General features: G+C 40.8%; 3 protein-coding genes across 4 annotated transcripts in view; 1 reads left to right on the top strand and 2 right to left on the bottom strand.

Annotated features, from left to right (window-relative positions):
- Positions 1 to 1,225: 1,225 nt before the first annotated feature.
- LOC117299353 (proline-rich protein 13-like) lies at positions 1,226 to 5,185 on the bottom strand. Of its 2 annotated transcripts, none has more exons than XM_033782882.1 (5): positions 5,090 to 5,185; positions 3,057 to 3,337; positions 2,408 to 2,515; positions 1,869 to 1,925; positions 1,226 to 1,653 (listed from the first exon to the last, which is right to left on the bottom strand). In XM_033782882.1, exons 2-5 carry the CDS (start codon positions 3,288 to 3,290, stop codon positions 1,465 to 1,467), a joined length of 588 nt encoding a protein of 195 aa, XP_033638773.1. In that variant the 5' UTR covers positions 3,291 to 3,337; positions 5,090 to 5,185; the 3' UTR covers positions 1,226 to 1,464. The 2 variants fall into 2 exon arrangements, with proteins under 2 accessions (XP_033638773.1, XP_033638774.1); XM_033782883.1 differs by having other exon boundaries at positions 3,057 to 3,322; positions 5,090 to 5,159.
- A 33-nt stretch (positions 5,186 to 5,218) lies between these two features.
- Positions 5,219 to 10,671, top strand: LOC117299352 (pre-mRNA-splicing factor CWC22 homolog). Its single transcript, XM_033782881.1, has 7 exons — positions 5,219 to 5,408; positions 6,218 to 6,275; positions 6,660 to 6,760; positions 7,836 to 7,924; positions 8,201 to 8,301; positions 8,994 to 9,127; positions 9,360 to 10,671. Exons 1-7 carry the CDS (start codon positions 5,307 to 5,309, stop codon positions 10,194 to 10,196), a joined length of 1,422 nt encoding a protein of 473 aa, XP_033638772.1. The 5' UTR covers positions 5,219 to 5,306; the 3' UTR covers positions 10,197 to 10,671.
- Positions 10,672 to 12,359: 1,688 nt separating this feature from the next.
- LOC117299477 (nucleoporin NUP35-like) overlaps positions 12,360 to 15,069 on the bottom strand; it is a gene marked incomplete in the record, with an annotated part of 23,951 nt that continues 21,241 nt past the window's right edge. Inside the window, 3 exon segments of the mRNA XM_033783019.1 lie at positions 12,360 to 12,720; positions 13,707 to 13,868; positions 14,873 to 15,001. Coding sequence (XP_033638910.1) covers positions 12,643 to 12,720; positions 13,707 to 13,868; positions 14,873 to 15,001 — 369 coding nt within the window.

Here is a 15,069-nt window from a genome sequence, read left to right as displayed (position 1 = left end):
ATTAGCTGTAAGAACAAAATTTTCATTTCTGTGCTAGAAAATGTAATAATATACAGGATTGGTACAACCATGTACACGAAATATAAAACCTGTCAAAACTTGGGCTTAAAGGTACTGGACACCATTAGTAATTACTCAAAACAAATTATGAGCAATAAGACCTTACTTGGTAAAAACTAACATAGAGCCGTTCATAGTATAAAACATTGTGAGAAAAAGCTCCCTCTGAAGCTCCCAACTTCTCACAAGGGCGTTTTTAATTCCATTAATCTCTCACAACTTTGACGACCAATTGAGCTCAAATTTTCACAGGGTTGTTATTTTGTGCATATGTTGACATACACCAAGTGGGGAGACTGGTCTTTGACAATTACCAATAGTGTCCAGTGTCTTAAATCTTCTGGAAGTCAGGAGAAAATAGTGATAAACAAGGCATGTAAACACATTGTACTCGAGTTTGTTTGTTGCACTTTTAAAGGTGTCCATTTTTCATAATAAATTAATGACTCCTTTTCGGTGAATAATATTTCACACAAGAAATGATTACAGTACGAACTTCATATCAGTAAGCTTTAAAATCCTCAACAATCATGAATAGTACATTTAAATATTATAATTGATGAGCTGTTTGGTTTGTATTACCTTTAATTAAAATACCAGGGACCCAAGGACAGTAAGATGATGCGGACCCTAAACAAAATGAAACAAAAACTTTACTGCTTAGTATCATTGAAAAAGCTAAACATCAGTTCTGCTAATTTTTTAGATTTTTAATTTATTGCATTTCCTACAGCAGTCTTTGTTTACAGCAAATACTTTAATTTTTGATATTATTATTACATGTCTTGAGACTCAAACTTATTACCGATTTCACAAAACGCTAGAATTAGGGTTAGTTCAATGTGCCCTTACGTCTATGATTACGGAACTTAATTCAACCGAAGTCCTAAAGATTGATTCTAAGTGAGGAAGAGTTTGGTCAATTCGACGGCAGCTCTCACAACATTAAGTTATTTTACTAGGTTGAATGATCAAGTCACCTGAATTGATCATCAGAATTATCTTGGTTGCATTATTTTGGGAGTCAAAAGTAAGTTAATATTGGAAGCTTGCAGAGGGCAACACACCACAGCAATAAGCCTTTTTGAGATATGGCAGACACAATGCTACAACACTGTAAGGTTTGGGTAAATTTGTGCGTATTGACCATATAAATAGAACGTGTGTTATTCAGTGAAGTGCGCATTTTAGGCGACCCGGCGTTTACACGTAAACCTAATGCCCACCAACATGGTGAGCGATACTCGCAGTCGCCCCGAGTAAAGTGCGTGCAAGGGGTCCGCCATACCTCCAAAAGGCTTATTGCTGTGGGTGCCGTTTGTTATTTCATGGCCTGGCTTACGCCTCCTGATTGCGCCACTTGTAATCACCAATACCTACATGTAACATGCAATAACGTCAAAGTTAGTACTTGTAGTGTTTATCTTTCTTGTGCTTGTGCTTCTTGACCTTGACCTTGTGGCCTCCGTACAAGCCGCCATGATGGTCCGAATCGCTGGAGCTTGACGACGAAGAGGAGGAGGAAGAGGAACTTGATGAAGACTTCTTGCCGTGTTTGTGTTTCTTCACTTTCATCTTCTTTACTTTCTTTGGCTGTTGGAAAGGGGAAACAAAATACAAGTAAATTATCTTAGACAACAAAACCAAAAACAATAAAACCAAGAATCTTAGTTTGCATTTTTACATGTGTGGCGTGTCGTGGCGGAGTGGTCTAGTTCACCATACCCAAGCTCCAGTGTTGTCAGCAGCAGAGTGTGGGTGATGTTGGGCTGGTAAGGGGGAGGGGGGCGGTAGGGAATATTATTTACCTTCTTATGATGACCATGGGCCCCCACAGCTCCGACCTGACCACCTAGTGCACCATACTACATGCAAGACAAGAGGAATAATAAAAGGAGTTATATTCAGCTATGTAAAACGTATGCTTAATATTGAAACAAGACAAAACAAAGAAGATAGTGGTATTTGAGGCATTGCACGGTGAGGTATCAATACATTTGGTTTGCGGTAACACCATGTGTGTATCTACTTGCCAGGTAAAGTTTGTTCTTCAGAGAACTGTCTTGCTAAATATTCTACTACTGCAGAGTAGATTTTTCAGATTTTTCGGGAACCTCAGTTCTGAAATGAACCGTTTGCATTTGTTGATAGTGGTAGCACTTAAAAACTAAATAATTAAAAGGCACTTCCATTTGAAAGTCTATGGGAAAGATTTGAAGGGGCACCAAAGCTAAGACCAGGGGCAACAGAGATGCCATGGGGCCTCCTTGTGTAACCTTAGGCCTGCCCTACTAAGAGTAGACTGGTTTTAGGCAAACTTGCATAAAGTTGTTTTAGAGGTTCTTACGTGAACAGTTCCAGGCACTCCTCCAGCAACTTGGTATCCAGGCACCCCTACTCCATAACCCTGCCCTGCATGAGGTGGGGCTCCGTAAGGAGGAGGTGCTGCTGGCCCCTGTGGAAAGATGATGGCACAAAATTTATGAATCACTTTGGTAAATGCATGGCCTTGTGGAATATGTAAAAGCTACGTAGTATCGATCAAATCACAAATTTCATGTTGATAACAAACATTAAAGACACTGGATACTACACGTACTATGGGTAATTGTCAAAGACCGGTCTTCTCACTTGGTGTATCTCAACATTATGCATAAAATAACAAACCTGTGAAAATTTGAGCTCAACTGGTCATCGGAATCGCGAGAGAATATTGAAAGAAAAGACGCCCTTGTTGCACAAGTTGTATGCTTTCAGATGCTTGATTTCAAAACCACATAGTTGGGTAAGAGGAGGGTAGGTTTCACCTCTGGCTGGTATGCCTGACCCCTTGTACTCAATGTATGTACTTTAAGAAATCTTACTATATAACCGAGCTTACCCCTGGGTATCCTGGTTGGGTATGAGGAGGGTAGGTTTGACCGCTGGGTGGTATGCCTGACCCCTTGTACTCAATGTATGTACTTTAAGAAATCTTACTATATAACTGAGCTTACCCCTGGGTATCCTGGTTGGGTAGGAGGAGGGTAGGCTTGACCCGCTGGTGGTGGGTATCCCTGACCCCCTGGTGGTGGGTATCCCTGACCCCCTGGTGGCGGGTATGCCTGGCCCCCAGGTGGTGGGTATGCCTGTCCCCCAGGGGGGTATGCTGGGCTAGCCTCTACTCCTGGTGGTGGATAGGCTGGTTGCTGGGGGTAACCTCCCCCTGGTGGTGGTGGTGGGTAACTCATGATCACGCTCTCAATTTAAGCTATTCATAAATCTGACGATCAAATCTCTGTAGTTGTGCGAGGGTTAGCGAACAAATAAACAAAATTATTAGAAAGTAGGAAATGTAGAGAGATAATGGTGTTCACTTATTAAAGCTAAAGATGGGTGGTGGTGGGACACGTGTCTTTTGCCGCAGGAAGAGCCACGGCCTGAAAAACCTTGAACGAATGCCACTGCTTCCAACGGGAGCCTGTTAATAATAATAATAATAATTTATATAGCGCCTTTTCCTAAGGTTACAAAGCGCTCAGAGAATGACAGGAAAAAACAAAAAAGGGAATGCAAACAAAAACCAAGAGGAAAACCACGACTAGGCAAGGCTTGCAGCATTTAGCCAAGAAAGTCACGCGAAAAGCCGGTCTCTCTTTGACTCAAACCGCAGGCCAAGCAATGCGAGATTTACTAATTGAAAAGGAATGTTTTCAGAGACCTTTTGAACAGAGGTAACAGAGCTGGAACTTTTGGTTGAGTTTGGAAGGGAATTCCACATCCTAAGGCCTGCAACCTGTTCCAGGTTGGAATGGTGTTCATAAGGAATGAACATTTGATTTGAATGAATCTCGGGATGCCTGGATTGGTATATGGTAGGTAGAAAGTGAAGCTGGTGTTGAGTTCTGGCTTAGTTAGATGGTTTGGTGACATTTAGATTAGAAGGCGGAAAACAGATATTGATGATTTTTGCCTTCTGCAAATTACAAACAGCAGCAGTAACACTAACTGATTGTAGTGCGAGTGTTGTGAAGGCAAGTTTGCCTCTTTCATTTTAATCTGCAAGAAAATCTGAAGCTACGGTGCCAGTGCAGCGGAGTGAGACTGGAGAGATGCCAGCAGTCAGACTCAGCATCTTCCTCTAAATTTAAAATAATAAATATACCAAAACTTATATCATAGCGCCATAATCATGTAGAGATGCTCTATAGTTGTAGGGCGCTGAACATGGAAATATAGACAAATTTAAAACAATAAGAAACGGAATCATAACAAGGTGAGTAAAACAAAATTAAAACATTCAACCATTGAGTTAGTGAACACCTCATCAAAATGGTAAACAAACTTAATTAATAGAATTTCTGAGGTTTAAAAATGTAATTAGGTCTAGGCTAAATACGAAACAGTGTTATAAATTTAAACAGACTTCCCTAGTTGGTATTGAATTGAAGTTTGAACCCCGCCCCTACCCACCCTCTAAAAAAAATCAACCCACCAACACAAGCATGCCCAGTCACGCTCAACCTGAAGTAGAGGAAAGGCTAGCCCTACTTCTAGAAACTATAAGGCTCCCCTGTGAGCCTTATAGAGGTCTCATATTTAGGGCCTTTTTAACGCTATACGTTTTTCAAATCAGTGTTGATGGGTGAAAGTTTTACGACCGTTGCATTAGCCAGCCAGAACTGAAGTTTCCTGTGTACTGTACCTAAAGCTTTCCCCAACCTACTCAAGTAGGCTAGCCCTACTTTGTTTGTGTACTTGTGGCCAAGGCTAGCTGAATTCTGAATAAGGATTCAGCTAGCCTTGGCCACACAAGTGGGGCTAAGGAAAGGCACGTTTTTAAGAGTAAGATGTACCGCACTCATCTGCTGCGGCCACGCCCACCACACCACTTGACCATGTTGACTGGATACTGCAAAACTTGATTTTAATATTCTCGTTTTATTATCTGAAAAAGTTTCTAATCCACCATATAGTAATACATTCTTAATTCCCATAGAACCCACACACACTAAAAGAGTGCATTGAATGCAAAAATTTCACAACTTACTCGATATATTCACGTTGGAAAAGCACAGCAAAACTCACATTCCACCCACTGCATCGCATGTAAAAAAAAGTTTATCACAACACGACGAAATTCTCTTCTAGTGAACTCTTGAGGGCGCCAACACTCTGTTATGTTTTTTTCATTTCAGTTCATGCCGTTCAGTTGGAAGTTTGTTGATCAGTTTCACTCTGTTTGGAATGTTTGCAGTTGAGAAACAATGTCAGAATATCGCCATGATCGAAGAGAGCAGGGTCGTCATAGAGGAGGACAAGATGACCATGACGAAATGCCGGAGCTGTACAACATATTCCATGGAGAGGTAAACTACTAACTATTCCTAACTAAACATTATTTACAAATTTATATCATTTTTATTGAATTCTTGAATTCGATTGAATTATTGAAGATGAAATAATTACCGAGGTTATAAATAGTGTATTAGTACAGTACATGCATGGAGGTAGTCCATGGTACATGGATGGAGGGAGTCCAGCAAACTTGCCACTATTTGTTTGTATGTATGGGGCTTGGCAATAGCAGACACTTACTTATTTTTATGCATGGATGGAGGTTTTAAGCAATCTGCTTTTTTAATATAATTAAAACTCAAATTGAAAAAGCAGCTCTATATTATAATATAATAATTAATATGTCTATCTATGCCCTAACATGCCTAATGATGAAGTTGAGCCCTTGCTTTTTGTTTGGGCTGCACTCGATAGTGTATATGAAAGTCTGTATGCGTATGGCTCGTCACTAACAATACATATCGTTCGTACGTAGATTACTGCATACCAAATGATAAGAGTAAGACTGATGAACTAAGGGTGGATTCGTTTAGCTTCCCTGGGTCGACCCCGGTGTGTGGCGTTTTTTTTTCCCAGGACGAATGTGGGTAATTATCTGCACACATTCGTCCTTAAAAAAAAACAACCACACACCGGGGTCGACCCAGGGAAGGTAAACGAACGCACCCTAAGTGAGCCGTTACCAACAACCTAAACAGGGGTGTCAGGCTATTATAAGCAACTTTAAAAAATTGAAGCTGACATGAAACTCGGTTCAGTTAGTTACAATGTAGCCTGCAAATTAAAAAATCTATTTTATTTCATGTCTTTAAATTTTCAGGTTGCATCTATTCAAGCTTATGGTGCATTCGTGAAAATACCAGGATATAAAAAAAATGGTAAAGTATTACTTTTGAAGGAGACTTAAAATTATGTATGTATGGAAACTTGACCCAGTACCTGGGGTAATCATCTTGATCCGTAGATGTCAATTTTGTCAAAAATTATAGCGATCACGACGCAAAGAGAACGCATTCGATTGGTTTAAATGCTCCATGCAGAATACGCCCACGGTCATACAACCAATAGAGGGCGTGCATTTTTATCATTCTCATTTTCGTTCTTGTGTTTCGGGGCCTGTGTGACCGGGCCTTTAAGGAGTACAGCGACCCAGTTTCTGGGTCTCCTATGATCCTACCTTTACTTTTACAGGTACCGTCATCAAATATTTACCTTGGTGTTTCAATTATGTAACGTTATTGTGGATGTTTTCCTTTTTCTAGGCCTTGTCCACAAGAGCCAGATATCTTCAACTAGAGTGGAAGATGTCGCTGAAATCTTGGAGATCGGGGATAGAGTCTACTGCAAAGTTATATCACTTGGGGTTAGTTTTATACTCGCTGATTGAAGTTCTGGTTTGGATTTTAATCGTCACACTGTCCAGGGACAATTAAATCTTCCCAATAGCACCCTGCACTAATGCCGCACCTTTTGTTAGAATACCCAGCTGTCAGACCGTAGTGCCACACCACCTACGTGATCACTGTGTCAACGATGCACCAACTGCACTATAACGTAGTAGTGTAGTTAATTGAGAGTAAACACATTTTGAATGTATGTATGCACACGCTAGTGATATTTGACAATTTTGTCTGAGATCCGGGTACTTAGCTTCTGTTTTTAGCATAAAGGCCTAGTGCGGAATGCTATTTTTTTTCAAATTGTGATTTGGCAGGAGATTTATAAGAGTGCCCTTTACAAAGTATAATTGGCCTTGCCCTCTCAAAGATGAAATTTTACTGTCATGGCAGCGCGGTCTGATTCACCTAACCGAAGCTCTGGTATTGTCAGCAGCACATGAAACTTGTGTAAGCAAGGCGCTAAACAATGATTGCTTTGTAAAAAAATTGGGAAGGTAGTGCATTTTGCTTTACCAGCCAGGCTCCTAGTGGATGATAACCATGCCTACATCCTTGTGGACTGTGAAGTGGGTAACCCTGTTTCAGCCTCAGGAGTAGGTAGCTCCTAGTGGATGATAACCATGCCTACATCCTTGTGGACTGTGAAGTGGGTAACCCTGTTTCAGCCTCAGGAGTAGGTAGCTCCTAGTGGATGATAACCATGCCTACATCCTTGTGGACTGTGAAGTGGGTAACCCTGTTTCATATCCGGGGGTAGGTGGCAACGTGCCCCTGGTGACAGTTGATTTGGTGGACGGTGTAGCCCTCACCTTGAAGTGGCCATCCGATATCTCAACAACAAATAACTCCAGGGGTCGATTTCACAAAGAGTTAGGACTAGTCCTACTAGGAGACATACAAAACGTGTGGCCAGTCCTAAGTTAGGACGAGTAACTTGTCCTAACTCGAGATAAGACTAGTCTTAACTCTTTGTGAAATCCACCCCACCTGTTAACTGTTTTAAAAAAAGTCTACTTCTATTGTTGTTTTGTTTTTCAGGAAGATGGTAATGGCAAGATTTCACTGTCCATGAAAGTCGTAAATCAAGGAAACGGAAATGACCAAGACCCAAATCTCGTTCTAACCAAGTGAGTAAACCAAGGACAAAATAAAGATGCTGTCAAAGACAAGAGAGCTCTTAAAGACTGATGGAAGCTCAGGGTGGCGATAGCAGTGCCCTGCCAACTTGACTCTTTCTAGCGTTTTGCACTAAGCTCGGAGAACCCAAGAAAAAGTTCTGCACTTGTTATGCAACCCCTTAAATAATCCTTGAGAGACCAAGAAAACTTAGGAAAATATCAGTCATGGTGTGACCTTTACCTTGTCTTTTTTTAATCTCAGCAAACTATTTTTTTCTTTACCAGACAGGAAGAGCAGAGACGAAAGAAAGGCGGGTCTTTTGTCCAACCGAAGATTGAACTTGGCGCTGTGTTAAACACAGTGTGCAGGAAATGTGGAACGAAAGGTACGACATCTAAAAGAATTTTCAAATAAATTTTGAGACTCTTGGGCCCAATTTCATGGCGCTGCTTAAGCAAAAAACTGTATTTTGCTAAGCAAAAAAGGCAGGATACCAGTCACAGACTGTACATGTGATGTTATTTTGGCTGGTAATCTTATTCTGGTTAAGCATAATTTGTCGTGCTCAAGCAGCTCTATGAGATTGTTTAGATTTGTTTTCAAATATTTAGATTTATCAGTTTATGTACTTTGTTTTAGGGGTATTTAGTTTTCATAAAACCACCAAACTTAGATTCTGGTGTTTCTGAACAGCAGATTGTGGGTTCGAGTCCCGGTCAGCACTCTTCTCAGGGTTGACCCTGGTGTATTTGGTTCACATAGCAAGCACCCTTGTTTCTGGGCCCAATTTCAAAAAACCTGTAAACACTAAAACCTGCTAAGCACAGGAGAATGTTGCTTAGAAAAAAAACAGGTTACCAGTCAACATTGTATAAAGTTTACATTGTTGTGACTGGTGCCCCACTCACTTTTTGCTTAGCAAATAAATTTGATAAGCAGTTATGAAATTGGACCCTGGTATCTTGCAAGCAACAGTGATTAAGACAACCTTGGTTTTATTTCCAAAAAATATATTATAATTATAACAAATTGTAATTATACATGTAATAATAATAGTATAATTTTCTCCTTTTGTAGGACATTTGGCCCAAGATTGTTTCAAAACTCCCGGAGGTAAATCCTATGAGCTCCTGGGGGATGAGGATTTAAGTCTTCCAAGTATCCAAGAAGCTAAGACGCCGTCAGCCCACAAGAAGAAAAAGAAGAAAAAGGTAAGGCGCTTTGTCAAAACCTCCAAGCCAGGCGGGCCTGCAGTCTTTCTGCAGAATTCCGAGGACTTTTTAATCTGTTGATAACTAAACGACCCTTTGCAACCTGGTAGTTCTGCGGCTGGAATAACATGTATTCCAGCGGCTCCGCGGAGAGACCGGTTGGCTTCTGTGAGGTCCAGCTTATTTAAATATCACTTTTTGGAACACTCTCATTTGTTTACATTTCCCTCAGGAGAAGAAAAAGAAGTCAAAGAAGAGTCGTCACCGATCAGCAAGCTCAGATTCATCGAGCTCTGACAGCGACACACCCCATGACAAACATAGACACAAAACCAAGAAGTCGAAGAAAAGTCGACATCGATCAGCAAGCTCAGATTCATCGAGCTCCGACAGCGACACACCCCATGACCAACATAGACACAAAACCAAGAAGTCAAAGAAAAGCCGACATCGATCAGTAAGCTCAGATTCATCGAGCTCCGACAGCGACACACCCCATGACAAACATAGACACAAAACCAAGAAGTCGAAGAAGAGTAGTCATCGATCAAAAAGCTCAGATTCATCAAGCTCTGACAGCGACATACCCCATGACAAACATAGACACAAAACCCCCCAGGCACCTCGTCACACCCCAAGAGAAAGCAGCAACCAACGGCGCAAATCAAGACACTCCGAGTCTTCCTCAGATCCTGATGAAGTTAAGAGACACTCTCAGAAAAACCGGCACGAACCACGGGAGGACAAATCATTCAAGCAACAAGTTTCGAGATCAGACCATGACAAGTACATTCATCATAAACAATATGATTCAAAAGATAAGACTGAAGTGACAAGGAAACATCTTGGAACTCAAGACAGGAAGCGTGGTTCAAAACCAGATAGTGAGACGTCTAGTGATGAACACTCCAACAGGCATCCTAAGAGAGAAAGGCAAGCTGAGAACTCTTCTCACAGAAATTCACAAAGAACTGGACAGAGATTCATTTCTAAAAGTTCACATGACAATGAAAAACATCGTCATGATCACAGGCGAGACAGAGACTTTTCTTTTGCAACAAAACGTTGATCACCAATCTCATGTATGGATTTTTGGCTTGTCAAGACAGAAAGAGAAGTTCAAAACCTCCAGATAGTGAGACGTCTAGTGATGAACACTCCAACAGGCATCCTAAGAGAGAAAGGCAAGCTGAGAACTCCTCTCACCAAGATTCACATAGAACTGAGCAGCCGAACACTTCTAAAAGTACAAGACGGTAAAAAACATTGTCATGATCACAGGGAAGAGAGAGACTTTTCATTTTGAACAAGATGTTGATAACAGTTGATAACCAGTCAATGAAAAAAGCAAGACCGCCACATTTTTCCAGCCATGAGTTTACAGGCCCGACACTCCTGGCCTCTGACCTCTGACCTGTGTAAAATTTCAGTCTTGGGACCAATTTCATAGAGCTGCTTTCTGGCTGATGTTGTGCTTACTATACAATTTCCATTTCATAGAGCTGCTAACCGTAAGCACAAGAAAAGGCCATGCTAACCTTACTTACTGCACCAAAAAAAACTGATGTAACAATGTTATTTTCCTGCTAACCTTTTTAAAACCTTAGCATATGTTTCTGCTACAGTAAGCAAGACAATTAGCTTGTAAATAAAATTAACCCGTTAAAGGGAAGGTACAAGTTTGGTAATTACTCAAAACAAATATTAACTTAAAAACTGACTTGGTAACGAGCATTGGAGCTGTTGATAGTGAGAAATGGCTCCCTCTGATATAGCATAAATTTTGAGAAAGAGGTAATTTCTCACTAAAACAATCAAAGACTTCTATTCCTTTCTGAAAGCACACAAATTCGTCCAACAAGGGTGTTTTTTCTCTCGTCATTTTCTCACAACTTCGATGACCAAGTTAGCTCAAATTTTCACAGGTTTTTTTATTTTATGCATATGTTGAGATACACCAAGTCGGGTCTTTGGCAATTATCAAGTGTCCACCGTCTTTAAGCAGAGTTATGAAATTGGGCCCTTGTGGAGTACATACACCAGGGGTCACTAGCCAAGCACAGCAAAATTCTGCTTACCAGAAAAAGGTTACCAGCTGAAGTACCATCTCATATGTAGCATCTGCATCTGTGACTGGTATCCTGCTTCTCTGTTGCTTAGCAGACTGCTTTAAGCAGCTCTATGAAGTTGGGGCCCCGATGCAAGAGGGGTTTTTAAAATTGAATCTTTCTGATTTATAACTAAAGCAATTTGCTGAAATCAACATTACCAACCAGTCAAGAAAGTTGTCACAAAATTTGGTTTGATTTCTTTAAATGAGTAAATAATTTTATTTGTACAATTACATGAAAATATACATGAATGAATAAAAGACAGATACAAATAACACTTGCATTTCACCTACAATAATTTGGTAATCGGAGAAAAAAAAACATGCTTAGGAAAAAAGAAGGTACAAGGTCCGATTACTTACCACGGGATCCTGCGCTTTTGGTCAGACCCCCTCACAACCTACCCCAGAACTCTTAGTCATATAAGTAAAAATGAATGGTTTGAAACTTTAAATCCCCCCCCCCACCACCCCAAATGAAATGTCTGGTTAGGTCACCATTACACATCCAGCAGCACAATTGGCGCAAATAATAATAATAGTTTGAACTGTACTTCTAAACTTGAAATAATAAAAAAATAAAACTGAAAGTAACAAGTTTGTCTGTGTAAATTTTGCATTTCCATAATTGTTTACAAATCGAGATTGACCACATTCATAATCAGGAAAGTGAATCGAATAACATGCCTTCTTTACACATAATTTGTGTTCCAGCCGAGTGGATAAAATCACCGGGTCAAAGCTCTGTTGTCGGCAGCAGAGTGTTGGCTTGGATCCTGGTCATGACACTTGTGCCCTTGAGCAAGGCACTTAGCCATAATTGCTTCTGATAAGCTGGGATGGTAGTGCATTGTCCCCTACCAGCGAGGGTCCTACCCATGCCGAAAGGGTACTGGATACTACTCAAAATAATTGTTAGCATAAAAACTTACTTGGTAGCAAGCAATGGAGAGCTGTTGTTAGTCAGGTATGCAAAATTTTAAGAAACAGCTCCCTCTGAAGAGGTAACTTTTCAAGTTATAAGAGGTCAGCTGAAGCCTATGACTATGCATCTGAAAGCACACAAAGTTGTGCAACAAGGGTGTTTTTTCTTTCATTATTCTCTTGCAACTTAATCATCGATAGAGTCCAAGTTTTCACAGGTTTGCTATGTTATGCATATCGTTGGGCTACACCAAGTTTTAAAAACAATCTTTGTTGCTGCTGGATTGACCAAAAGTATTCCGATAAATTTGAGTGCTTCTAATGCGGTCTATGCACAGGGGGTCTATTACATGTACATAAAAACAACAATCATAAACTCAACACAGACCAAAAATTAATTGCATTAATCAATAAAACATTTAACATGGAAAATTACCTACAAAAAAATAGCTGATAAGTTTAATTTCCCTACCAAACATTACTACCATCCGAACATGTATTCCAGCGTCTTGCTGACAACATTTGAAGATTTCTGCGGAGTAGAACTTCCTTGAAGAACCTTCACAGGAAAAAAAAAGAAAAAACAAATTGATTAAAATTTTGATGTGACAGTCCTTGCAAAAAAAGGGACAGTGTTAATAAGGGTATAAAAGTGTAGTTCTTTCACGGCCGTTTAAAACAGGCAGTGACGTTGCCATAAGGCCTTTATCACACGGCAACGACCCTGCAAGATTTTAAATGGCCGTTAAAGAATGACTCTTTTATTCCCATTCATAAATGCCTTTTTGGTACATGGAGCAAGAAACTCTGTCAAACTTATTCGTTTCCGACATGCTTGAGCTCTGTATACGTGTACATGTACGGGGTAAGGCGTCTGTGTGTTGCATTGTTATGACTGAGACGCCTATTTCCGACAGTTTCCTGATTCTTTCGTGTGCATGCGCGTATAGTCTTGGTGCAACACGTTCTCGTTTTCCTTTCACACACAGCGCGGCCAACTCACCGACAGCGTCCGCATTGCTCGTAACAAGAAACGTCTTGCACCAAGACTAGTGGGGAGTATCCGCTCACAACCGGTTATTAACACTGGTCAGTAGGAAGAGGGGAACAAAAAGGGGAATATCTATGGGGTTAAGGAGAAGGCAAAGACAAAAGGTTTAGTCATTTCCTTCTTGGATGTTCGGACCATGGGGTTGGATGGTCTGAAGGCGCCTTATCCACAGTTCATCCCTACTCATGGTTTATCAGGCATGCAACTGCAAGTTGAAAAAAAAAAGAGGAAAATTTTCAAAGGCACAACGCAAGTGCGGAGCGAGGCAAAACGCCACGGGACATGATACCCACAATGGTACCCTAGAAAATGTTGAGGTTTATTATGCTCTTAGGTGCATCGTTAGCATGTACTAGGCTTATTTTACATGATTGTAGTTGTACACTGTTGTTGCCAGGCATATACTAGGCTAAAAACAAAAAAATTATCAGAAAAAAAGGAAAAAAACAACATCCCTGGTTTTTTAATTCATCTAAGCAATAGTTTGTCTTTACCTCATGGTTGCTACTCGCTGCTTTATACGCAGCCGTCAGAGGTCTGATTGGCGTTCGTTTACTCGCCTCGGCTTCCTCGCTCTGTTGCATTATGGGATACCTGGAGGGCGTGTCTGTATTTCGGGCGCTGACATTGCACTGGTCCCCTCCCTCCATAATGCTCTGCGGAATAAATAAAAATATGTCACAATCACAGCTCTCCATTGCTTGTTACCAAGAAAGTTTTTATGGCAACAATTATTTTGAGTTATTACCAATAGTGTCCAGTGCCTTTAATAAATGTTGTGTGTTATTAGTATTAGATGTTAAATTTGCATTGGGATAAAATATTAATTTTGGCATAACTCATATAATATAAGTTATCACACAAGCGCGAGTGGAATACTGCAAAATATAGCGCTTCTGCATCCCATATCCAACGAGGCCGAAGGCCGAGTTGGATATGGGACGAAGACGCGCTATATTTTTTCGTATTTCACGAGCGCGCGTGTGATAACGAATTTATCTTCGCGCAAATTTAAAAATGCATAGCGTTATTTCACGCGCACAAAGTTTAGAATGTAATTTTCGCACTGTCCGTACACGGAGCGTGACAAAATGACATTTCACAATACGCACTGTGTAATAAAAACAGAGGAAGTAGGATATAAAACAGAGGTCGTAGCATATATGTTTTTATCCCCCTAGTAGTTCGAGCTTCTGAAGGCAATATCAGTGGCCAGTTGGTATGACACACTGCTCTAGAATTGCAAAGGTCGTGGGTTCAAATCCCACCCGCTGTGCCTGTGATTTGTTTTCACAGAACTCAGGAAATTACTGGGTATACAGTGCTAACATACATCAGTGTATATGGGTAAAACCAAAATGAATATTATTGGGTGCGTTCGAGTAGCTTCCCTGTGTCGACCCTGTGGTGCTCACTTGGGTGAGCCCCTGCCAAGAGCTAATCCAACGATCACTCACCCTCTCGTGGTGACGTCATGCACCTGGGGCCAGCCCCTAAGTGACCCACTCCACAGGCAGGGCACTTGGGGCTGACCTGGGTGAGCCCTTGGAATGACGTCAAAGCTATTCCAACGTACCAGGAAAGACCGAGGTCGACCCAGGGAAGCTAATCGAATGCATCCATTAGGCCTATTATTATTATGAATACAAGTCCGACATACCTTATCAATGCATGGAGTGACGCCAATCATGATGTTACCAGCTACCACCTTACCATTCTTGCCCAGAGCTTTCTTTGCTTGGAGTTTGGAGCTGTAGTGAAGATGAAGCCAATTCCCGTTGCTAGCAACCTGTGGATAAAAAAAAAAACAGAACATAACAAACCTTTAGAAACATATCTTCAAAACCATCTATGAAA

The sequence above is a fragment of the Asterias rubens genome, chromosome 14 (genome assembly GCF_902459465.1).
Source record: "Asterias rubens chromosome 14, eAstRub1.3, whole genome shotgun sequence".
In the NCBI taxonomy this organism is placed as follows: domain Eukaryota; kingdom Metazoa; phylum Echinodermata; class Asteroidea; order Forcipulatida; family Asteriidae; genus Asterias; species Asterias rubens.
The sequence above is the reverse complement of the archived record's forward strand: the minus strand, read 5'-3'. Positions and strand labels throughout refer to the sequence as shown.